Raw genomic sequence first — 26,333 nt, forward strand, 5'->3', positions numbered from 1 at the left:
ACCTGAAATCTCATAAATTTTCAGTCAAATGTTGGCCGGGGCTTCAGTCACCTGGAAGCTTGTGTAGGGTTTGACCAGGGCATCTAAATCCAGGGTGACTCACTCATATGGCTGGGAAATTGATGCTGGCTGTTATTTGGAGCCATTAGGGACTTCTTTATAGGTTGAAGGTCTTCATGGAATGTCAGCTAGCTTCCCTCAGAATGAGTCATCCAAGGAAAAGCAACGATGCCTTTTAAGACCTACTCTCAGAGTCATATCTTGGCCCCTCCAAAATATCCTGTTGGTCACACTGGGAAAGCCCTGATTAACCGTGAGATTTATTGTGGGAGGGGACAACAGAAACAAAGAGAAATTATTAAAAGCTATCAGAGAAAAAACAGTTTACATATAAAGTAGTAAAAATTAGACTTTCAGTTGACAATAACAACAAGAGATTCCAGAACACAATGGAATAGTATTTTTAAACTACTGACAGAAAATAACTGATAAACTTGAATTGTAAATCTAGGGAAACTATCTTTTGAAAGGGAGAAATAAGGGCATTTTCAATCAAAGATGAAGGGTGTTTACCACCTTCATACAAAGGATGTGCTTAAGGGAGATGAAAAGTGATCCCTGATGAAGGGTCTGAGATGTCACCTTAGAAAGATGGTAAACATGTTACATCTTTTAGAATTATGATATAAAGTAATAATTCTCATTCTCCTATATACTATTGAAAATGAGGAAATGCTAAATAAACAACAGCAGCATGAAAACTGAGTGTAGGTATAATTGGAATTAAAGTGGGAGAAAATGTCAGTCATTTTAAAAGAAGGCAGTAAGAGAGAAACAGGAACCGAGAAAATAATCCAAGAGAAAGCACAAAAAATGAGAGTAGAAAGAAATCTAATATGTGTAGCCAGCTCTCCAGTTAAAAAAAATAAAGATTGTCTAATAGATTTAAAAAATAAAAATCAGTTCCATGATGTTTACAAGAGACAGACCTGAAAAATGAGGATACAGAAAGCTGGAAGTTAAAAGGATAGAAAAATTCTGTCTGGGAAATAGTCAATGAATTTAAATGCAGGTTTCATTATTAGGAAAGAAGTGTTCCTAGAGACAAATACAGTTACCCTTTGATGGCAAAAGCTTCATTTTGCCAAGATGCTATGAAAATCCTTTTATTTACCCACTAAAATGCTTCAAAAATAATTTTAAAGAACTAATAAACAGAATTGAACAACTGTAGGAAATTTTAATATGCCTCTAAGAAATTGATGGAACATCCAGACCAAAAATCATTAAGGCTTTAGGAGATGTGCACAGCACAATTAATAAACTTGATCTAATGGGCTTATAGGATACTGTTCCCTTTGAATTAACGACATTTGATCATACACTAGGCCAAGAGCAAGTTTCAGCAAATATGAAAAATAGGTAGTAGGTTGTCGGCTGGCAGCCCAGCTGAGCTGTTCCCCTGAAGGCTCCTGAGGGGATTGCAGTGGAGGTGGGGGTGGTGGGCATGCCTGGTGACAGCACAGCAGGAAGGCACATCTAGGTGGTGGACACTAAGCAGTCTGGCCTTGGACATCACATACTTCTTGTGAGGCTGACCATGACCTCATTCTACAAATTTTGATTAAATGGTGTTTTTCATCTCCCTACTTTTTTTTTTTTTTTTTTGGCAATGTCTGTAAAGGATCAGCTGTCTAAGGACAGCAAGAAAAGAATGGTCTTTTATTTTTTTCCAGCAAAGCACAACCAATGAAAACCTGGAAAAAAAGACCCAGGTAAGAGAAAGGTCTGGGGTTTGGAAGAGTCTCTCTAGAGGAGGTAGAGATGTGCCTTTCTGTGATAACTACAGAGGATGAATTTGTAGGATATGAGGGATGAAGACTTCATTCTGCTCTTCTTCAAGAAGAAGAGGCTGTCTTCTGACTGAGACTGCCAGCCAGATTTGCTCCCAAATGACTCCAACCTGGTCCAAGCTGTCACTCACTAAACACACTGTGAGAAGATTATGGATTAGAGGATATTACTAAAAGAACATGAAGACTCTCACATCACCATCTCTGACTTGACCATCCAATAATTTCCTGAATCTTTCTCTACTTTCAAGGCTAAGGAAAGCTGATGAAAGCAATATGGTTAAGGACCTTTCTTCTCGTTACTGTGAATGAATTGAGAATTTATTTAAAAAAACATTTTTTTACATTTATTATTTATTTTTGAGAGACAGAGAGGAAACAGAGCATGAACAGAGGAGGGGCAGAGAAAGATGGAGACACAGAATCTGAAGCAGGTTCCAGGGTCCAAGGTGTCAGCACAGAGCCTGATGCGGGGCTCAAACCCACAAACCATGAGATCATGACCTGACCCGAAGTCAGATGCTCAACCAACTGAGCCACCCGGGTGCCCCAAGAATTTAAAGAATTTAAAGAAAACCCTACCTTGTTCTCAGCCCAAGCAGAATTTATGTGGTAGTCAGCCTTCTTGGGTTTGCTCAGGAGAAAACTTGTTAGTAATCCATAAACATACTATATGGTTGTGTTATTAACCCATCACTCATCAATAAATATATATGGTTGTGTTGTTAACTCATGTGAATAAATACTTCTCATGTGGTAATAGGGCAACTTAATCTCATAGTGAGTATTATTTAGGAAAATACAATGTAGAGCATATTACATGTTGTTGTTGTCTTCTTCTTGATGACCTATCTTCCCTTCTATGCTAATAGCCCTGTCAGGACAGAACCTTGTGCTCTGGTGCTTACTGCCGGACTTAGCACATTGCTTAGCATATAGGAATGATGAAAGATCCCAAAATAGGTTTTTGCTCACTGATGTCAATGTATTTAAGGTAGAAATTAAAAACAACAAACAGGAAGAAACCACCAGCAGAAATCATAATTCACCTCACTGAAATTTTAAGGATATTTCAAAACAACTCAAGGATCAGTGAAGATGACATTTTAATGAATATTATAAAACAGAGTTGCACAATAGATACTACATATCAACGCATGTGGGTTGCAACTAAAATGATAGAGTGATATTTATAGTCTTAAATGTTCCAACTAGGAAACAAGAAAGCCTAAAAATTAATGAGCTCAGCATTCAACTTAAGAAGATGAAAATGAGGGGAACAAAAGCCAAAGAAAAAAAAGGAAAAAAATAAAGTTAAGCATATGAATTAATACAATATGAAATAAAGGGGATACAGAGCCAAGGTTGGTTGCAGTTTTGAAAAGACTAATAAAATTAACAAACTGGAAGTATTGATCAAAAGAAAACAGAAGAGCTACAGATAAATACCATTAGGAATGAACATAATTTCAGTTAAAGCAGAGATTTATATAGTTTAGAAAGTATTGGGGCAACTTTACTGCTATATATGAAGTATGTATTTGTTTATGTAAGTGCTGTATATGTAGGAATAGTTGGGCTCTGGTGAGAGCTCTTTCTGCTTTGCAGATGGCTGTCTTCTCACTGTGTCCTCACGTGGCAGAGAGACCATTTCTTGTCTTTTTTCATAAGGGCACCAATCCCATTCATGAGGACTAGCCTAATTTGTCAAATAATTACCTACCAAAGGCCCCACCTCCAAGTATCATTATATTGGGGATTAGAGCTTCTACATAAGAATTTTGTAGAGACACAGACATTCAGTTTATAACACTCCACATCCAGAGAATTCATTCAAGGACTTATAATTATAATCATAGGTGAATTCTTTCAGAAATAAGTAAGAGATAATTTCCATCTTATTCTGTGAGGCTAGTATAAACTTGGTTCTCCAAAGGAAACTTGTGAAGAAGGCAAATTAATGTCTCATCTAGGCATCTAGCTCATAAATTTAGTGTAACAATCATAAGTAAAATATTAGCAGACTGAATACAAACTATAACAAGACATCCTAACAAAATTGGATATATCTCAGGAATTCAAGCATGGTTTAATATTTAAAAATTATACCAAAGGGGGCCTGGTGGCTCAGTTGGTTAAGCATCCAACTCTGGCTCAGGTCCTGATACCACAGTTCATGAGTTTGAGTCCCGTGTTGGGCTCTGTGCTGACAGTTCTATGTCTCCCTCCCTCACTTGTTCTCTCTCTCTCTCTCTCTCTCTCTCTCTCTCTCTCTCAAAAACAAGTAAACATTAAAAAGTTTTTTAAAAATTCTATTAAACCAAATCACCATTTTAATAGATTAAAAAAGAAAAATGATGATGTAATCACCTCAATAGATGCAGAGAAAGTTTGTTATGTTTCTAAATTCACTTATGATAAAATCTTAGCCAATAGGAATAGAAGTAAATTGTTTTAGCCCAATGTAAGATATGCAACAAAAATTTGGGGCAAACACTGTACATAATGATGAAATGCCAGAAATATACTTTTAAAAGTCAGTGAAATAAGCACTTCGGTATTTTGCTAGGGGTTTTAACCCAACGCAGGGAGATATATATAAAATAAAAAGATTGAGACATAAACAACAAAACCTATTTTCCTATGTGATGGGATTATATAGAAATCCAGAATGTAACAATAAATTATTAAAACTAAATAAAGAGCTTAGTATGATTGCTGATATAAGATTAGTAATATAAGAAGCAAGTGTATGTATAATTATCAAAACCATAGTTAATGAATATGAATACAAATACCATTTTAAAAAAAGCATACAAATATATATGTTTTACATAATAGAAATCAAAATATAAGTCTAGGACTAAGTCTAACAAAAATGTATTAAATCTTTATTGAGAAACTTAGATGAATTTATAGACAGATGTTAAAATATATTAATTAATAGTCGTCTTCTCTTCTGGGCACAGAGCTAGACAAAATGCCCCATCCTTCTTTGTGGCCAAGTGTGGCCTTGGGGCACAGTTCCAGCTAGTGAAGTGTGAACTGACACACTCTGTACCATTATCAGACTGGGGCTGATAGTGATCCCTACACATGATCTTGATGCAGTCTTTATGACTAGTGGCCAACAAACACTGAGATTTGAAGTGGTCAGAGCCATAACATGGAAAGAGCCTGTGTGTCTGTCCCACCGCTTAGAGATCCCCCTACTGCTCAAGAAAGCTCATTATGAAAAGAGGGATAAATCAATGTAGAGCTTTAAGCTTTCATACTTTCTTAAATATGTTTGTTACAGTAGATATAGCATTAATTACTGTAATTCTGAGATACTTGGTTTAAAAATAGCAAGACTGAACATCACAAAGAAATGAATAGTCTCCAATGTGATCTAGAGATGAGATGCACTTCCAGTGGAATTCCAGCAAAGCTTTCTGGGAAGTTTGGCAAACTGATTCTAACATTTATATAGAATAACCAAGGGCCAAGAATTGCCCAGACATTTCTGAAGACAAGTAAGAACAGGGTGGGAGGAAACTCTCCCAGGTATCAGAACTAATTATAATGCTGTAGTTCAAACCAATTACTAATGTGGAGGGGGGAATGTGATTTGAAAACACAGTGATTTGATACTTAAAAATGGCAAAAATAAAAGTCAATATCACTAAGGGATGGCAAGGATGGTGAGGAACAGGAACGCTATACATGCTGCTGGTGAAGGGAGTGGTAAAACAGTAGGTTCCCTAAGGAAAGTAATTTGACAATATGTAGTAAGATTGAAGACACCGCCTCTTTGATCTTGTAATTCTCCCATTTGTCACCTGCATCTGCCAGGTAACATGGAAGATGATGTTGATAGAAGTGTTTCTATGATAGCACACCATTAGATATAAGACAAATGCCCACTGACAGTGTAATAGACACAAAAAATCACCACATGTTAATTGAGTGCCATATGATACAGCAGTGAAAATAAATACACTCCACTATCAATTAAATACACAAGTACAATTTTAAATGAAAATGGGCAATTGGTGCAAAATAAATATAAGATTTACCTAAATCTTTTTAAAATTTGAATTTATTTTACTTAAGGATTTTAACTGTGTGGTAAAATTAAAAATGAATACAAGTCCCTGACAAACACAAAAACACTATCTGTCTTCAGATTGTGGTGACCTCTTGGGAAACACACAGAAGGACACCATGGGGGGAGCACACAGAACTTCTGCATTAGTTCTGCATTGTTAACCTGGTGGTGGGCACAGGGGTGCCTTTATGCCCATGCTTTATAACCTGCATGTATGTCACATATTTTATAGGTATTGAGTTTTTCCTAACTTGAAAAATAAAAGGAGTCATCAAGTTCAGCTATATTCCTTTTCCCAGACCATTATCAGCTGTATTTATTAACAACTCAGCCTTTCCCACCAATGTGCTTAATGTGTACTGCTTCTTTGCCCTTAAATATTGTCTACTTTCTCATCAATTTATGCAAAATGGGAAAGTTCCCTTTGGAACCTGGTTCAAGCCACCTCCAGTATCCATGACCTTCTAACACTTTAATTTTTTCATCTTTAACATGGGGGTAATAGTCACTAGCTCAAAAGCTGTTGTAAAGATCATACATACACATTTACATATCTTATTGAAACTGATGTTAATAGTTATCTCTTCATGCAGCTTTTCTCACCAAACAGGTGTTGAACATCTGCTGTGTTACAAATGCTGTAGGGGCTACAAAATGAATAGCATATAATGCTTCTCCTCAAGAAGCGAGATTTATTCACACACAACTAGATGATGCTGCATAAGGGATGTAACTGTGGAATATAAACAATGTTAAAGAACTTCATAGGAGAAAATAATTAGTCCTATAAATGCAAGAAAAGCTTCAAAGAGGCGGTGGCATATAAGATGAGCCTTTAAAGATGTTTTTCAGTTTGTGCTCATGCATGCAGAGTTCCTCTTGATCTTGCCCACTTCCTAGTGAATGCTCTAAGTATTTCAGGTGAGTCACCACACCCCCATAAAAATGGGCCGATGCCATGAAAGACTCATCCATCCCATACCCTCGCTTCCCTCACCCCCACTTCCGTCCGGCGGAAGCCATCCACTGCTGCCTGTTTTAGTGGATGGATGTTAGTATCGCAAGGGTGTGAAATCGTCTTTGGTTACTGCAGACAGAATAAACAGATTCCATTTTACCCTTGTCTAGACTTGGGCAAAGTAAGTGACCTGAAAATTCCACATAAATATTTTTTTGGAATGTTATGTCCCCATGAATCATTTGGCATAATTAGACTGGTCATTTTGCATCCACTTTTTATGTGACCAAGAGAACCAATATCTGACAAATTTACTGACCCAGAGAGAAACTTCTGGGAAAAAACCTAACACTTACTGGACACAGGCTCCAACAAGCCATAATGCTAATTTTTCTATTTCTGAATGATGCAGTCACTGCTACAGGTTTAGAAACAGCTTAAAACCTTCTAGTTCATTAAAACCTTTGGAGATTTAATGTTTTTAACTTCCCAGCATAATGTAAGATGCTTTTAATAATAGATATTTAATAGAGACAAGAGAAAACCTTTGTGTAGTTTCTCTAATATTCGTCTTGAAAGCCCAGTTTTATTAGAATTTCTTTTTTTAAAAGTGGGGTTCTTTGTCTAGAATGATTGTTTTAAGACATTAAGCATGTTAAATGTTAAAGACGTTAGAACATGCATTACTCTTCTTTATCCTCCAGTAGTCTCTTAGACAAAAAAAATCTGAAGCTCTTTCTGGGGCTTACGAGACCAATACATAGTCTGCCCTCATTGAATGTCTCTCTCTTCGCCTCGCATGGTGACCCAACCACACTGGCCTTCTTGCTGATCCTTGAACTTACCATGCATGTCCCTAAATGCTGGGGCCTTTGCACTGCTCTTTCTCTGTCAGAATTACTCTTGCTTAGATTTTTATAGAACCCTTTTTCTAATTTCACACAGATTTCTGCTGAAATCTGCTCAAATGCTGTATCTTCAAAGAACCTTTTTGTAGTCACCCTATTTAAAGTAAAATTCCTATTGACCTCCATACCTAACTCTGCCAGATGTTTCTTCATAGGATATGTCACTGTCTGGCATTACTATATATGATCTTCTGTTTTTATGCATATTCTCCTCTTTCTCTTTAATGTGATCTCTGGGAGGCATGGGGCTTTGTATCCTGGTGCTTGGTATATACTGGTATTCAATACATATTCATTGAATGAAGCAAGGAAGGAACTTACATTGCTTAGAAGAGCTAGTGTTAAAAAAAGACTGAGGCTTCATGGTGGAGTCCAGAGTGGTACCAGACAGAGGTGGTATAAATGTCTGTAGAGAATAGAAAGAATTTGACATCAGAGAATCTGGGGCCTTTTTTATTAGGTATGTGACTTTGGATGGGTCTGAGTGTGAATTTGCTCTGACCAAATGGATTAAAACACAGTTGATGAGAACAAAGGAGAAAGGTGGTAAGTTTTCATAAATCTTAAAATCTTAATATAATGATTGCCATCTCTGTGGGCCAATATTCACATATTACAAAAACAAAACCAGCTATTCCAATTAAAATTCACCACTTTTAGGGCTGGAAAACTTTCTTAAATGTCTAATGAACTTCCAGTCATTTTGAAATGGAAAACTTAAATACAATGAAAAAAAAGTGAGTTGAAAGACTATTATGAAACAGCAAAATGTAATATTTCCATATGTGCATGCACACAAATGCAATTATAAGCATTACTTTCTTATCTCTTAGATTTCAGTCTTTAAAATTAGCTGGGATTTTCATATTGGTTCTTTCTCTGGGGAATAAGTGGATAAGCTAATCTCAGTTGGTTACAAATTTTAATTTTACAATATCCCCAGTCATCCCTTAGATATCATCTTTATGAGTCATTTTGTATAGACAAAAGAAAACAGTAAAAGCCCACTTCGAATTAGGCTGTTTAAATTCCCTTTTTCTAATAAGGAAATCCTCGCTGCTGTATGATAAGCACTAAAAAGCATTAGTGAAAAGCTAAATTTCTAAGAGATTTATTCAAGGTAAAACAAAGACTTTAAGTATTAATAGTCAAATGAATAAACAAGGCCTGGATTTTCTAGTTCTTGACATACTCTTTTAGGTGAGGGCCTCTTTGGATATATTAACTTTATTTTCTTTTAGCCACTATTCTTGCCATATTGTTGAGATAGTCCGGGCATAATGAAACTATTAAAATGTGCATGTTGAGGCCCAGGTATAATTTGTGTCTCTGTTTACTTCAGGGTGGTGGAGGGTGGTTTTATTAAAATAATGTCTGTATGCATTAGAGATGAAAAGTACATGCTAAATAACCCCTGTGGACAGAAACCAACTGTTTGTTTTGCAGGGCAGGACGTCAGTCATATACACTGCCTCCATTCAGTGAGAGAGCCTTCTGTTGGTCCAGCCTTCTTTCCTGTCTCTATTCTGTGCACAGAGTTAGTTCGTTGAATAGAGTCTCAGAGAAGTGGAGGGCCCTATTCTGAAAAGACAGATGAGGGTAGCATCAATTCATTAACCAAGGAGACTTCCTGATTCTCAATCAGGGCCAGGCTCAGCTATCACCTTCTAATGACCTATTCCCTAGGTGTCTTCTCCCTAATGTCCCAGAAGTATATGTTTTTGTCCCTCTGCACAATTTTCTACTATATCATGTATCACATAAAGTAATATTAATCACATATGTATAAGTACTCCCAATATTCTGACTTTCTCCTAGTCAGCTCTGTATCTCTAAGCCTAGCGCAGAGCCTGGCTGATAGTGGGTGCTGACTGTGTATTTACAAAACAAATAAGTTCATACAGGTGTTAATCACCAGTGGCCTTCCTGAGAAGGACTGAAAGTGTACACAGTCTGGCCAAAGTTGAGATGAGATGATCCTGGCTTTTTGTTTAGAATGCCAAAACGTGAAGGGTACAGACATTGTTAGTAATGTTTTTTTTTTTAATATATAGTATTTTATATATATTCTTCAAATTTTTACTTTTACTTTTTATTTATTGTACTTTATTTTTTTAAATAGTTTATTGTCAAATTTGTTTCCATATAACACCCAGTGCTCTTCCCCACAAGTGCCCTCCTCCATTACCACCACCTCCCTTCCCCCTCCCCCTCTCCTTCCCCTTTCAACCCTCCTGTCATTTTCAGTATTCAGTAGTCTCTCAGATTTTGCGTCACTCTCTCTCCCCAACTGTCTTTCCCCCTTCTCCTCCCCATGATCCTCCATTAGGTTTCTCCTGTTCTCCTATTAGACCTATGAGTTGCAAACATATGGTATCTGTCCTTCTCCACCTGACTTATTTTGCTTAGCATAACACCCTCGAGGTCCATCCACTTTGCTACAAATGACCAGATTTCATTCTTTCTCATTGCCATGTAGTACTCCATTGTGTATATATAAACACATCTTCTTGATCCATTCATCAGGTGATGGACATTTAGGCTCTTTCCATGATTTGGCTATTGTTGACAGTGCCGCTATGAACATTGGGGTACCTGTGTCCCTATGTGTCAGCACTTCTGTATCCCTTGGAAAAATTCCTAGCAGTCCTAGCAGTATTATTGCTGGGTCATAGGGGAGTTCTATGGATAGTTTTTTGAGGAACCTCCATACTGTTTTCCAGAGCAGCTGCACCAGTTTACATTCCCACCAACAGTGTAGGAGGGTGCCCGTTTCTCCACATCCTCGCCAGCATCTATAGTCTCTTGATTTATTCATTTTAGCCATTCTGACTGGTGTGAGGTGGTATCTCAGTGTGGTTTTGATCTGTATTTCCCTGATGATAAGTGATGCTGAACATCATTTCATGTGCCTGTTGGCCATCTGGATGTCCTCTTTGGAGAATGTCTGTTTATGTCTTCTGTCCATTTCTTCACTGGATTATTTATTTTTCGGGTGTGGAGTTTGGTGAGTTCCTTGTAGATTTTGGATACTAGCCCTTTATCTGATATGTCATTTGCAACTATGTTTTCCCCTTCCGTCAGTTGCCTATTAGTTTTCTTGATTGTTTCCTTTGCAGTGCAGAAGCTTTTTATCTTGATGAGGTCCCAAGGGTTCAGTTTTGCTCTTGATTCCCTTGCCTTTGGAGATGTGTCGAGTAAGGTCAAGGAGGCTGTTTCCTGCTTTCTCCTCTTGGGTGTTGATGAGTTCCTGTCTCACATTCAGGTCCTTCAGCCATTTTGAGTTTATTTTCATGTATGGTGTAAGAAAGTGGTCTAGTTTCATTCTTCTGCATGTTGCTGTCCAGTTCTCCCAGCACCACCTGCTAAAGAGACTGTCTCTTTTCCATTAGATACTGTTTCCTGCTTTGTCAAAAATTAATTGGCTGTACATTTGTGGGCCCAGTTCAGGGTTCTCTATTCTGTTCCATTGGTCTACGTGTCTGTTTTTGTGCCAATACCATACTGTCTTGATGATGACAGCTTTGTAGTAGAGGCTAAAGTCTGAGATTCTGATACCTCCTGCTTTGGTTTTTTTCTTCAGTATTACTTTGGCTATTCAGGTACTTTTGTGGTTCCATACGAATTTGAGGATAGCTTATTCTAGCCTTGAGAAGAATGCTGGTGCAATTTTGATGGGAATTGCATTGAATGTGTAGATTGCTTTGGGTAGTAATGACATTTTCACAATGTTTATTCTTCTGATCCATCAGCATGGAATGTTTAACCATTTCTTGATGTCTTCTTCAATCTCTTTCATAAGTTTTCTATAGTTTGTATTATACAGGTCTTTTACATCCTTGGTTAGGTTTATTCCTAGGTATTTTATGGTTTTTTGTGCAATTGTGAATGGGAGCAGTTTCTTCATTTCTCTTTCTACTGCTTCATTGTTGGTGTATAGCAAAGCAACCAATTTCTGTACATTGATTTTGTACCCTGCAACTTTACTGAATTTATTGATCAGTTCTAAAAGTCTTCTGGTGGATTCTGCCGGGCTTTCCATGTAGAGTATCATGTCATCTGCGAAAAGTAAAAGTTTGACTTCTTCTTTGCCAATTCTGATGCCTTTTATTTCCTTTTGTTGTCTGATTGCTGATGGTAGGACTTCCAGCACTATGTTAAACAACAGTGGTGAGAGTGGACACCCCTGTCATGTTCCTGATCTCAGGGGGAAAGCTCTCAGTTTTTTCTCATTGAGGATGATATTAGCTGTGGACTTTTCATAAATTGCTTTTATAATGTTTAAGTAAGTTCCTTCTATTCCAACTTTCTCAAGGGTTTTTATTAAGAAAGGGTGCTGTATTTTGTCAAATACTTTGTCTGCATCTTGTAATGGTTCTTAAAGATTGATCAGAATTTTAAGACTCCCTTTTGTTTCATTCAATAATGATCTTTCCCAAACTGTCAATTCTGCTATTTTTCTTTTTATGATGGAGCTTGAAGTGCACCAGGACTCCCCTTTCTCTCCTCTTCCTGATGAGTACCACCATTGATTGGAAAATTGTCTGCTTGCTCTGAGCTTCACGTGTGTTGTAGTGGTCTACCCTTGCCAGCCATTCCTCTTATCCTTTAGGAGACTAGGGCATAGAAGTATGTGCTTGGGACTTTGTCCAGTGTAACTAGATTCATACCCAGGTCTGCAGAAAAATACATGATAGTGTCAGGTTGTGTGTGTGTGTGTGTGTGTGTGTGTGTGTGTGTGTGTGAAGGGGAGGATGGATAGGAGAAGTCAGATGGAGACTTAAAGAAGAATCTGAGTTTTATGGTCTCTGAAAATGTCTTTGGCATTCTTTTCCAGGTTGACTTTGGATTTGCTAAGAAAATAGGATCTGGACAGAAAACGTGGACATTCTGTGGAACTCCAGAGTATGTAGCTCCTGAAGTCATTCTCAACAAAGGGCATGACTTCAGTGTGGATTTTTGGTCCTTGGGAATTCTAGTATATGAGCTTCTAACTGGCAAGTAAGTACATTCAGGTTCACAGAATTGCCAAAATAATTTACTAATGATAAACATATATAATCTAAGAGTTTAACATTTTATAAATGTGTTTTGATTCAATGTGATGACTTTTCCTGTATGTATATTTTACATAGAGCTGCTTCCTGGTTTGTAACGTAGAGAACACATTGAGGAAGGTACGAGAAAGAAATACAGAATTTCTGTGGTCTACCTAAAATGGCAAAGCCTCTTATTATAGATAACATGCTAAGGGTGTGAAGATTTTGGTAATCCTGTTTTAAGACTAAGAAAAATAACTGAAGTTATGGGCTTTTATTATCTCCTCTTATATATTTTTTTTGTATTGAGAAAATAGTAATCATATTTCAGTTAAAGCTATTAAGGATTGAAACTACATTTAGCCATGTTCTACCATCTTCCCAATAAATCGTTAATGAAAAAAGCTAAGAGAAAGGAACAGTGCTGGATTTAAATTTTAATTTCCTTGTCATCTGTTCTCTAGAGGTGCTAATGAACAGAGACCAGAAGACACAGCAGGAGGCTTAGCAGTGAAAATTGAATTATCATTCCTGTAGGGATTAAAAGGCTATGTGAATGAATCCAAGATCCCAAATATTTAACCCACATGCATGCATACACATCTGTGCATGTGCATTTATACCCACACGTGCACACACACATAATAGGCTCTATGTAATATTATGTCACGTTGTGAAACACTTTACAGTTTATAAAGCACTTCCATAGGTATTATCTAGTTTTGCTTTTATAAGTCAATGTGGAAGTTTAGGAAGGAATTTTTATTATTTTATAATTTAAATTTTTATTATGAGTAGTTTATGATTTAAAGTTTATGGATTAGAAAGCCAGGACAGACAGCTACCTGCTTAATATCAGGGGTTTGATCCCAGATCTTCTAACTCTAATTGTGACACACTTTCCATTACATGCCCATGCCTTTTTTTAAAATGTCTATTAATTTTTGAGAGAGAGAGAGTGAGCATGTGCATAGGTATGGGGAGGGGCAGAGAGAGAGAGGGGGCAGAAGATCTGAAGTGAGTTCTGTGCTAACAGCAAGCAGCCTGATGCAGGTCTGGAACTCAAGAACTGAATGATGAGATCCTGATCTGAGCTAAAGTTGGACACTAAATGGACTGAGCCACCCAAGCCACCCCATATGTGTTTTTAATGTAATGCTTGGACATATACACAGGATTTAGTTCAGTTTTCTACCTCTGTTTCTGATTCAGTTAACTGATTTGATCATCCTGTTAATTTTTATGAACAAATATTCTCAGTCTTATATCAAGGAAGATTTGCATATGGAGTGGCATAGAAAATATTGGAATGAGCCTGTTGATGGGGATTCAAGTCTCTACACATACCTAAAGAGTTTCATAGGCACACCTAGGTGGCTCAGTCAGTTAAGTGTCCTACTTCAGCTCAGGTCATGATCTCATAGTTCATGGATTTGAGTTCTGCATTGGGTTCTGCTGCTCTGACAGCTCAGAGCCTGGCGCCTGCTTCAGATTCTGTGTCTCCATCTCTTCTGCCCATCCCCGACTTGCACTGTGTGTGTGTCTCTCTCTCTCAAAAAAAATAAACGTTTAAAAAAGGTTTCACAAGATCTTGAACTTTCATACTACAAATTCCAGTGTTAAATTTCCCGTGGCTAAATTCTACTTTCCTGTTCACATGCATTACACAAACAGATATGAAAAATTATTTTATATTATCTGTATTCATTTTCCAATATTCATTGCTTAAGATTTTGAGGAAAAGAAGAGAAAATCGTCCAGACTGTCATTCAGAGAGAAAGTTATTTAAGGTCTTGGGACACAAGGAGTTCTGTTTCATGAATTTGTTCCTTCCCCCTGGGAAATTTGTCAGCTGTATTTCTAAGAGATACATATGGTTCCTGTAGGTAACTAAAGAACATACATCTCAGTCTTTATCAGCTGCAATAAATTGCTACAAGGAGTATGGAAATAAAGGGAGAGAATAAGGAGGGGGGGGAACCATGATAATGTGGAGTTGCTAAAGTGGCTTTGAGCTGTCAAGAAGAAGTTGGGAGATTATTTTCATAAAGGTTTTCAGGGTAGGGCAAGAGAAATGTTAATGTTAAATGACCTGAACTCTAGAATCAGGAGGTAAATGAAAATGAGAAAAGAACTAAAATAAACCAAGACACAACAAACATAACATAGTTGTAAATATGTAAATATTGAAAATATAGCAATGCCTTTTGTTACATAAGCAAAACATAGACTATTGCAGACTTGGTTCAGCAACCTTATCTCAGGTTTGTTACTAAGAGTGGGAACTGTCAGTATCAAAAGGTCTCTAGCATGGCCAAGATATAGCAGCGTAGTTCATGAAAGTCACCTTGACTTTTCAAAACTTAAACAACATAGTAGAATGAAGTGTTTTTAAAAAAGCCAAGTGTATGAGTTAAAGTGTTATCCAAATTCAATGGTCAATTCCCAATGCTTTCTTACTGTGGGAACACATTCCTTGAAATACTCTCTTCATATGGCTTCTAAGACTTCTCTTTCTCTCATTTCTTTTCTCACATTGGTGGCTCTATCACAGTCTTCACTGCTGGGCCTTCTCATCCTCCTGACTTCTCAACATTGGGCCACTTTAGTCCTTGATCTCTTTTCTGTCTACTCACTCCTGGATTGATATTATCAAACCAGAAATACTGTCTGACGATGCCCCAGAATCAGACCTCCAGCTCTGACCTGTTTCCTGAATGCCAGACTCATAAATTTATCTGCCAGCTTAGCCCCTCTGTGTGAACAATTAAAACATAACTCTATTTGGGTATTTCATAACCTGCTGTGTACCCCTGCACCCACACCTCTGACCCCCCATTCCAGCCTTCCTTCTCTTAGAAAACACTAGCTCCATTCCATAAGTCAGAACACTAGCATCATTCTTGAATCCTTTTCTTCTCTCATATACCACATTCACCCCATTAGCAAATCCTGTTGGCTTTAGCATCTAAATAGATCAGAATCCAACCACATCTCACCGCTTTCACTTCTACTATCCTAGTTCAGGCCACCGGACCTTTCTTTCCCCACCACTAGCACTGTCACGAGTCAGTTTTGACACATTAAAAAAAAGCTTACTCTGACAACTGTAAACTCCATCATCTGACTCAGACATATCCCTAGGTCTTCACCATCATCCACTAGCTTCACATGATGGGGCCCTCATTTCTTCTACTGCCCTGCTTGCTTCCTCATTCCCCCCGCAATCCTGCCTTCACTGTTCCCAGAACAACTCAGGCCCTTTGAGTTTTATGCCTGCAGATAATAAGTGTGGCTCATTTCCTCCCTCACTTCACTGACACCACTGCTTAATTGTCAACTTATGAAAGAGGCTTTTCCAATCTATCAGGTCGAAGAAAATCACACCTCTCTCTGTCACTTTGTCTCCTCCTTTATTTTTCTTTTTAGTGATTATCATCACCCACCTGACAGATTACCTGTTGTGTATGTGTGTAATTTGTTAAGTGATATGAAACTAATGAAATTATTTTCTAGCATATATCCAGATATTTTCTGTACAACATCAAAGGAGAAAGAAGGAGGGAGGGTGGAAGGGAAGAAAAGAAAAGAAAACTCAGTTGTAAATGGATATGAGACGTCAGTCCTAGTGTCCTGTTTTGGCTTTTCTCCAGCCCTCCCTTTTCTGGGATTGACCAAATGATGACCTACAATTTGATTCTAAAAGGAATTGAAAAAATGGATTTTCCCAGAAAGATAACAAGACGGCCTGAGGATTTGATTCGCAGGCTTTGCAGGTGAGAATGAAAATTAAAAGCCTTAGTTCCTGGGGAATGTGGAAAGTGTTCTCATTTCTGTTTCCATACATTTTAAAATTAGGTATATGTTTACTTTCTGTACTTTTCTATGTAGCTAAATTATATTTAAAGAAAGTCATTTTCTGTTTTGTAGTCTTCAACCGGGAATTTGAGTTTACTTTATGTTTCAGAATCACAGTACCTACTTACAGTTGAAAAGAGATCCACAGTTTTCAGCTTGTCTTTGACAATGACCTTTATCTGTTATAAGGCAAAATGAACCTTAGTTTAATAAAGGATTATTAACTTACTGCCTTGTGATTTTGAGAGAAAATCAGTGGTGATGATAAAGTGTTACTAAAATCCCTCTCAGCCTTCATTTTAAAAAACTGTACTCCTCTGGCCTTATTTTAAATTATTCTAAGTTTCTGTTTACCCTTAAAAATCATTTATTGGAGAACAGAATTTGTGTTTAAAGTTTACTTTGTCACTGTTTTCTTTCTTTTTTTTGCATATTTGAACTTTGTGTTTTAAATCATTAACATTGAATAAATTTAGAACATGAAACCTAAATGTGGGTTGCTGACAGAAATTTCTCCATGCTTCTAAGATTCCAGATCAGATGTAAATGATTCTTGAAAGCTTTCCCTGATTTTTTTAGCAAAGTTGGTAAGATAGCATCCTCCTGTTTTCTTAGGCATTTATTCATAGCTCACTTAAAGTTCTGGGGTACGTGCATCTATATACATACACACATGCCAGAGAAGGGCATGTGGTTTTCATCTCCCTATATACTCAGCTGGCTGGTCTGTAGATATTGTTGAACAATGAATGAATAAATACATATAGAAAAAATGTTAAATTTTAATTTAAAATTCACTGTGCCATAATTACTATACATTGCCTGTTAAAAATTTTTTTTTTTTTTTATTTTAGGCAAAATCCAACGGAAAGACTTGGAAATCTGAAGAATGGAATCAATGACATTAAGAGACACAGGTACACAGCTAATTCTCTGCCCAGAAATAAAAATTGAAATTCATAGGAAAAAAATTGGGGCACCTGGGTGGCTCAGTCGGTTAAGAATCTGACTCTGACTCAGGTCATGATCTCATGGTTCGTTCGTGGGTTCGTGCCCCCATGTCGGACTCTGTGCTGACAGCTCAAAGACTGGAGCCTGCTTCAGATTCTGTGTCTCCCTCTCTCAAGGGCCCTCTTCTGCTGGGGCTGTCTCTCTCAGTCTCTCAAAAATAAATAAGAAACATAAAAGAATTTTATAGGAAAAAATTGAAGTTTTTCTCAGTATGTCACAAAGGTCCCTTTACAGATGCTCAATTTTTCCTTTTTGGTTTTATTTTTAATTTGTGTTTTACTAGGTGCAGTTACAATAATCAATCTTAAAGTGATTTCTCTACTGCTGGAAATTCACATCAAGAATGGATGAAGTTCTAAAACAAGTGACAAAACCACATCTTTATGTTATAGAGACTAAGCTTCTTATATATTACTTTTAATTTTTTTAAATATCAACTTGGATTTTCTAGAGGAATTAAGTTTTAATTTTGACCTTTGATTTGTGATTAAAGTACAACAATATAGTCACTGTTGACAATATCAAAGAGAAATCAACTGTTAAATAGTGTTATTTTTCAGTTTCAGTTAATAATATAAATGTATTTTATATATAATTTTCCTCTAATTGCTCTCCAAATTTTGAGGCCCAGTGTTGTATTTTACTTTTGAGGTAAAGCACATTGATTTCCACAAACCTCAAATAATCTAATATGCATCTGTTCAGTTTTGTGGATTTCTAAAGCTGGCCTTCAGAACATTGGTAACGTCATGAATTATCCTGTTTGATTTGGTTGCATATGTTGGGTTAAAGCCTTTCAGGTTTTTTGTTTGTTTGTTTACTTTTTGAAAGAGAGAATGTGAGCAGGGGAGAGGGCAGAGGGAGAGAGAGAGAGACAGAGAGAATTAAGCAGCCTCCATGCCTATCAAGGAGCCCCATTTGGGGCTCAATTCCATGACCCTGGGATCATGACCTGAACTGAAATCAAGAGTTGGACGCCCAACTAATTGAACCACCCAGGTTCCCCTGAATATCTTTTTTAAATTGATGCCTCGCTTAATCCTGCAGTCCTCAAGATATTTTAATTTTGCTCATGATATACAGATATAAAATATCACCTGTTGATAGTACCATTGATAAAAGAAAACTAAATTTGAGAATTTCATCATTGAAAACATGTGAACCCACTAAAGTGTTTTCTATTCAGAAATGAAAACACCTCTCAGTATTTCATTCCTATCTGGATATTTTTTTACTGAAGAAGTAGAGGCACATAACAGTGTGAAAATAAAAGGGAGAGAAGCTTCTGAATAGAAACACTATTCATTTTGCTTTCACAGTAGTGGTGCAGCTTCAAAAAAAAAAAAAAAATCCCCAGGCTGCCAACCCCGCTCTATCTATTCATGAACTTACTTGAAATAAAGCCATGTATTCAACATTGTAAATTCATACTGGGCTTTGCCTTAAGGGTGTGTTAGGAGAGAAGGAGGATGATACAGACTCATCTGCGCATTTTAGAGACATCAAAATGCTTTTGGTATTTTATTGTTCTTTGTCATCCTTTGGATCACCTTCAGTGTCAAGCTCATTATTTGTCTTAGATTCCAATTTATCTTTCTTTCTCCATGCTGTTATCACAATTTCTGTTCTCATTATAAAATGACACATAAGCATGCTATTCATATTGGGCAAACAAGTGTCCTGTCAATTAAGTCATTCTTCCAATATATTTTCCTCCTTTCTCTCTTGAAAGACGCGTCTTCATGTTTTGCTCTGGGGTGCTTGAGTTAACAGGCTCTGGTTTTATCTTTTATTTTTTATTTACCTGAGGCTCATTTAAATGTAGCTGTCAAGTTGTGATTGGATGCACATGCAAATTGATATGAAAGGATTTTCTCATGTCAGCATGGTAATGAAGAATTTTGAATTTCCTTCCCTGTGGGGATTAATTTACCCATGCTTCTTCACAGGCAGGATCTTCTTTGCCACATTAGGATACAGTCAGAGTGCAGCACATGACGTAGAGATCAGTAATGAGATGTACCAAATTTACACAGTGCCTCTCAATGAGCCCGGGCAGCTCAAAGACATTATTTCATCTGATTTTCATCGTGCTTCTTAAGATATAAAGCTGAGGCAGGTGGGACCTGAAAAATCGATCTCTCCTTGCCTTCAAGTAGGAGGGTTCTAAAACCTTCCATAGGTCTCCAAGCCTTCTAGCTTCTGTACTCAGTATATTCTTAGACTTAAAAAGCGTTTCTTTCTGAAATTTGCCATCAGAGTTTCCCACTTTTCTCTAAAGTAAAACATACGCTTTTTTCTTAGAGACCCATTCATTTTAAGTTTGGATTTAAAAACAATATGATTTAACATGGCATATTGCTGTGTTTGTCCATTCACCTGAACTAAAAATAATCAGAGCACCTCCCTCTCCTGTTTCTGAGCTTACTTATAAACTAGGCACCGCTCATGTCTCCCAACACCTATCTGGAAAGAGGGATAATGTATTTGTAGGGTGCACTTAAACCTTTCCTGCTAGGCAGAAGTATAATTTGTTTCAAGTGTTTTAATGTTACTTTTAATATTTCTAGCCGCTAAAATTACTTTCAAGAATAGCTTCTATGGGTCTTCTAAAAATGAAGAGACGATTTATGTGCCATTGCTGCTAATATTTCTTTGGTGAATATTTTTCACACATGCATGCATGGGGGCGCTTACATTGCTTAAAATGTGGTTGGTGTCAAAAGGCCAAGTGTTAAGTGAATGGCCACTCATGTTAAGTAAATATTGCCATAAGTCAAATTGTAACAAATTGTACTCCGCGAAAAATGTATAGGCTCTTTGATTCCGTAGAATAACAGCAATAATTTTTATTAATATTTATGGAGTAGCTTCTGGGTAGAGAGCACCGTAAAATATGTTAGATTGTGGCAATATTTGGTGGCAAAAGAAAAGGATTCACCTAACTGTGAACCTAGAAATCCCCTAAAAAATGGAACCTCAGTTTACGCAAAGGAGCTGATGGGCAGATCAAGGAGGGGACTTCGGTGGTTTTGTAGCCAAGAAGAGAGGAGGCCATGCAGTTGGGGTCACTGTCTGACCTTCATTCTTTGATTAGTGTCTCGGCACTAACTAAAATGGCACTTTCAGTTAAGAATGGCATCTGAAATGGAATGCACTAAAGCCTTCTCTCTGTTTATGGTACTTTTTGTCTTGCTAAGCTTAGACTTGGAGTGGGAAAGCCAGTCAGACACTGAATGAAAACCAACTCCAGGGGTGAGAAAAGATTAGAAAGATGGAGGAGCATAGGGGCCCGGGTGGCTCAGTTAAGCACCCCACTCTTGATTTTAGGTCCAGTCATGGTCTCATCATTGGTGAGTTCTAGTCTCTGTCAGGCTCTGTGCTGTCAGTGAAGCTTGCTTGGGATTCTCTGTCTCCCTCTTTCTCTGTCCCTCCCCAGTTCTCATTCTCTCTCTTTCTCAAAAATAAATAAACATTTTTTTTTTCAAAAAATGATGGAAAAGTATAACTTCTGGAGTGGCTCATAGACAGGAATGTGACAGCTGTCCCATATCACTGAGCCTTCAGCCTCATGCCCCTAACAAAGCCCCACCTCATCACGGCCCCCTGTGGTCATGCTCCACATAGCAGCCAGAAGGATCTTTTAAAAGCGTGCTTAGTTTCCGTGGTTTCCTTAGAACTTTCTTGTTTGTCTTTTTTTTTTTTTTTACATTTATTTATTCTGAGAGAAAGAGAGGCACTATCAGGGGAGTGGCATAGAGAGAGAGAGGAGCAAGAGAATCCCAAGCAGGCTTTGCACTGATGGTGTGAAGTCCCTGACAGTGACTCTTTCCCTCGTATTAAGTTTCTGTTTTGTTTTAATTTGTTTTGAGAGAGAGCAAGTGGGGATTGGGAGCAGAGAGAAAGGAAGAGAGAGAATCCCAAGCAGGCTCTGCACTGTCAGTATGTGGAGCCAGAGCGGGGCTGGAACTCACAAACCGTGAGATCATGACTTGAGCCACGATCAAGAGTTGGACGCTTAATCAACTGAACCACCCAAGTGCCCCTTACTGAGAACTTTTCATGGCTTTCCATTAAGCTTAAAATCTTGATTCCATAGTATGAGCTACAATGCTTACGTGGCCTAGCCTCTGGCCAGTTCTCAGATGTCTATTTTTTTTTTCTAGTTTCCTCTCCATTCACCACACCTCAGCTCATTTCTATCACGTCCTTTCATTTAGGCCCTTGCCACAAGTCTTCTCATGGCTCTCTCCCTTTCCATTCTGTCCATCCCATCTCAGTCACCCACCACATTATTCTCTTTTATCTTCCTAGTCCTTACTGGTATCTGAAATTAATTGAGGGGCGCCTGGGTGGCTCAGTCGGGTAAGCCTCCGGCTTCGGCTCAGGTCAGATCTCACGTTCGTGGGTTCGAGCCCCGCGTCGGGCTCTGTGCTAACAGCTAGCTCAGAGCCTGGAGCCTGCTTCCAATTCTGTATCTCCCTCTCTCTCTGACCCTCCCCCTTTCATGCTCTGTCTCTCTCTGTATCAAAAATAAATAAAAAACATTAAAAAATTTTTTTGAAATTAATTGAAGTATTAGTATTGTTTACTTGTTTTTTTCTGTTTGTTTGTAACCTACTACCAAAATATAAATATCTTAAAAGCAAGATCTTTGTGGTTTTTTTCATACCCGAGACCAAATTGACGTTCCATAACTTTTGCTGGAGAACTGACTTGACCTGACGCAGTAGAAAAGAACAGTATGATTCCATGTTCCTTATAAGAGTCTAAGAGACAGAATACATTATTTACATCCAAGAGAAGGAAGGCCTCCTCACTTCTACTTTTGCATTTCTAGCCTACCAAGTTTGATATGTGTCCTACAGACCAGATCATTACTTTTATTTATTTTATTTTTCTTCTTTTTTTTAATGTTTTTTTTTTTTTTTTTTACTTTTGAAAGAGAGAGAGAGAGAGAGAAGGAGAGAGGACAAACAAGGGAGGAGAAGAGTGAGAGGGAGGTGGAGGATCTGATGTAGGCTCTGCACTGTCAGCACAGATCCTGATGCAGGGCTCAAACTCAGGAACCATGAGATCATGACTTGAGCCAAAGTCAGACACTTAACTGACTGACCCACCAGGCACCCCCAGATCATTTTTTCTTTTTAGATTAATGATGTGGAAGCAATAAATGAAAAGAAAATTTCATCTGGCTATCAGCCTAACCTCATTACAGATTACTGTAATATACCTTTTTATCTTGGAGCTTTATGTATACAGATCATCTGGAGTGGCACCGCCAAGGTGGTGTGGTATTCTAAGACATAATAAAAAGAGTAAGTGTGTTCTCTTGCAGAGTCATTCAGGTATCCAACAAACATTTATTGAGCCTGGTTTGATGACAAATCTTGCTCCAAGTGTCAGGGACACAGAAAGAAAGGAAACATGAAAATTCTTGCCCTCAGGGAGCTAACATTCTAGTGAGGAAAACAGAATGAACAGGATAACTAGGGAGAGTATATGGCAGATACATCAAATAGAAAACTAAAGCAGGAAGGAGGATAGGAAGGGGGCGAGATGTGTGGAGGTGAAATGTTACACTGGATGGTCAGAGAAGGCCTCACTAAGAAAATGACCCTTGAGTAAAGACCTGAAGGTGTTGAGGGAACAAACCACATGCAGATCTGGAGAAAGAACCATTTAGTTTTGAGTGTAAAGGTCTGAAAGTGGGAGCATCTCTAGCTTGTTGGAAGAACGAGGAAAAAGAGAGGAAGCAAAGTAGGACAGTGGCGAGATAGGGGATGGGTGGCGGTGGGAAGGGTGGAAAGGGTAGTGTGCAAGGCCTTAGGGGTTATAATAAAGACTTGGCCTTTCGTACTGAGCAAAATGGGAAGCATTGGAGAGGAGGGTTGAACAAAGGTCTGATGTGATCTGACTTATTGCTGTTCAGTTATTTACTGTGCACAAAAGCAGGAAGAACTCTTAGGAAGTTATTGCAATAATACAGGTGAGGAATTATAGTGACTTGGCCCATGTTGGTAGAGTGAATGAAGGTGATGAGAATTTTTCACAGTCTGAATTAAGATATATTTTGAAGGTAATGCTGGCAAGATATGTGTGCTGACTGTGGTAAAGTATAAGAGAAAGGATAACTCCAAGGTCTTTGGTTGGAGCAACTGGAGGAGTTGAGGCCAGCTTGCTGGGGAAACATTTGGAGCTCCAGTGTGGGCCCACTACATGCTGGATGCAGTTTAGACACCCACTTGGGAGATGAGGAATCGCAGCTGTAGCTATTAGCTTGGGAAGAATGGAGAGCTCTTGATTGAAAATAGAAATAGTAACCATTATGTAAATGCTATCTAAGCCATAAGACTGAATGAGATTACCCAGGAAATGAGGGTAGTCGAGAAAAGAAGGTTCAAGGACTGAGCCCTGGAGCACACCCACTTCCTGTGGAAATAGCAATGGGAAAGGCAGAACAGCACCCAAGAAGGTAGGAGAATAACATGTCCTGGAAGCCAAGTGAAAAGAGTATTTTCAGGACTTATGGCAAATGCTCATAGGTTAAGATGAAAACTGAGAATTGAGGAGATTCACAGGAGGAAGGGGAGGGAAGATGAATGCCAGTTGCAGTGTGGTCAGGAGAAAATGGTAAGTAGAGGGATTAGATAATTCTTCCAAGGAGTTTTCAGGTCAAGGGAGGGTGTTTAGCAGTGCCTGGGTGGTTCAGTTGGTTAAGCGTCTGACCCTTGATATTGGCTCAAGTCATAAATTAATGATTCCTAAGTTCGAGCCCCACATTGGGCTCTCTGTGCTGACAGTACGGAGCCTGCTTGGGATTCTCTCTCTCTCTCTCTCTCTCTCTCTCCGTCTCTCTGCCCCCCCCAGTGCTCTTTCTCTCTCAAAATAAATAAATAAACTTAAAAATAAAAGGAGGAGTTTTTGTTGTTGGAAGAAATAAAATGGGAATGATCCAGCAGGTAGACATTAAAGATTGAAGAGACAGGAGAATGGCAGAAATATGCCTCTGAATAGAGTCGTGTCCAGGGTCAAGTACACAGGGGAGGAGCCGAGCTGACCTTACCTCCTTAACCCCAGTGCATGAGGGATGGAAGCCCGAGGGTGTGGACAGGCAGGCAGATATGCTGGTGGAGGATTGTACCAGCTGAGCTTTTTTTCAGTAAAGTAGGAAGCCAGGTCACCATTTGGGAGTGAAGATGGAGGTGGGGAAGGTGTCTGGAAGTTTGAGGAGGGAAGACCAAGTATGAATTATGAGGCTAAGGGATTGAGACAATGAGTGGAACAAAGGGAAATCTAGACCAATTGTTGGGCAGCATTAACTGCCCCCTTGAGGTTAGTGGGCATGGATTTCATGTGATGGCGGACAACCACGGGGACATGCATTTTCCACTCGCCCACTTGCAGCTGCACCGTTGCATCCAGCAGAGAACAGAAGGGACTGACAGATAATCTGATGTGCTAAGAGCTGATCTGGCGAGTAATATTCCTCTGTACTGTTTTTACTTCTCAGGTGGTTAAATGGTTTTAATTGGGAGGGACTGAAAGCGCGGAACCTTCCATCACCTTTACAAAGAGAGGTATGGTATCTACTCTACTACTTTCTTGATTACTTCTCATTTCTGTTTATATAAACAGAATAGGGGTGTCTTCTATGTGCCACATTTTAGGGTTTTTTTAATCGAGTTTTAAAATTCAGTGAAAATGTCACAGGAGTTGTGATTATAGGGACTAAATAGTATTTCTTATTTGATGGTGATTAGCTCAATTCTCAGGAACCAATTACATATAAATCTAAGTCCCCAGGTCGTCTGTGTTGGTCAGGCTGACAAACGGCTCTAGAAGTATGTAATATGAATCATGCGTATTATTTAAAATTTTCTACTTAGCCATAGGAAAATGAAACAAGTGAAATTAATTTTAATTATTACAGTGAGTGTATCAAAAACTTGCCGTTTTGATGTGTCATCCACATAAAATGTTAATGAGATGTCACATTTATTTTTCCATACTGATTTTGAAATCCCAAGTGGATTTTACAGTTACAGCAATCTCACTTTGGACTAGCCGCCTTTCATGTGCTCAGTCACCGCCTGTTGCTGGTTGGACAGTTCAGCTCAAGAGAAAGCAGATCATCTGCTGAGTTGCAGGGGGAAGAATGACTCAGGAATAACTTAGGTCAGCACCCTACAGACTCGATGCTGTGTTCTTGTTACTGGAATTTTATTTATTTATTTTTTATTTTTTTAATGTTTACTTATTTTTCATACGGAGAGAGACAGAGCATGAGAGGGGGAGGGGCAGAGAGAGAAGGAGACACAGAACCTGAAGCAGGCTCCAGGCTCTGAGCTGTCAGCACAGAGCCTGACGTGGGGTTCGAACCCACGAACGTGAGATCTGACCTGAGCCGAAGTCGGAGGCTTAACCGACTGAGCCACCCAGGTGCCCCATTACTGGAATTTTAAAGATCTATGTCTCCCCTTGTACATTCTTAATTGACATCTCAGTTTTTTCTTTTTTTTTTTTTTTTAATTTTTTTTAATGTTTTTTATTTATTCTTGAGAGACAGAGAGAGAGAGAGAGAGCATGAGCAGGGGAGGGTCAGAAAGAGAGGGA

The 26,333-nt window shown here is 38.3% G+C and overlaps 1 protein-coding gene across 2 annotated transcripts in view; it reads left to right on the forward strand.

The window, feature by feature from the left end:
* Nucleotides 1-26,333, forward strand: part of PRKG2 (protein kinase cGMP-dependent 2) — a 113,399-nt gene that overhangs the window by 83,255 nt on the left and 3,811 nt on the right. For both annotated transcript variants that reach the window (XM_029925771.1, XM_029925694.1), the window contains 4 exons: nucleotides 12,647-12,810; nucleotides 16,502-16,624; nucleotides 17,561-17,623; nucleotides 25,231-25,297. In XM_029925771.1, the coding sequence (XP_029781631.1) occupies nucleotides 12,647-12,810; nucleotides 16,502-16,624; nucleotides 17,561-17,623; nucleotides 25,231-25,297 (417 nt within the window). The remainder of the gene's footprint in view (nucleotides 1-12,646; nucleotides 12,811-16,501; nucleotides 16,625-17,560; nucleotides 17,624-25,230; nucleotides 25,298-26,333) is intronic.

This window comes from Suricata suricatta, chromosome 1 (assembly GCF_006229205.1).
Source record: "Suricata suricatta isolate VVHF042 chromosome 1, meerkat_22Aug2017_6uvM2_HiC, whole genome shotgun sequence".
In the NCBI taxonomy this organism is placed as follows: domain Eukaryota; kingdom Metazoa; phylum Chordata; class Mammalia; order Carnivora; family Herpestidae; genus Suricata; species Suricata suricatta.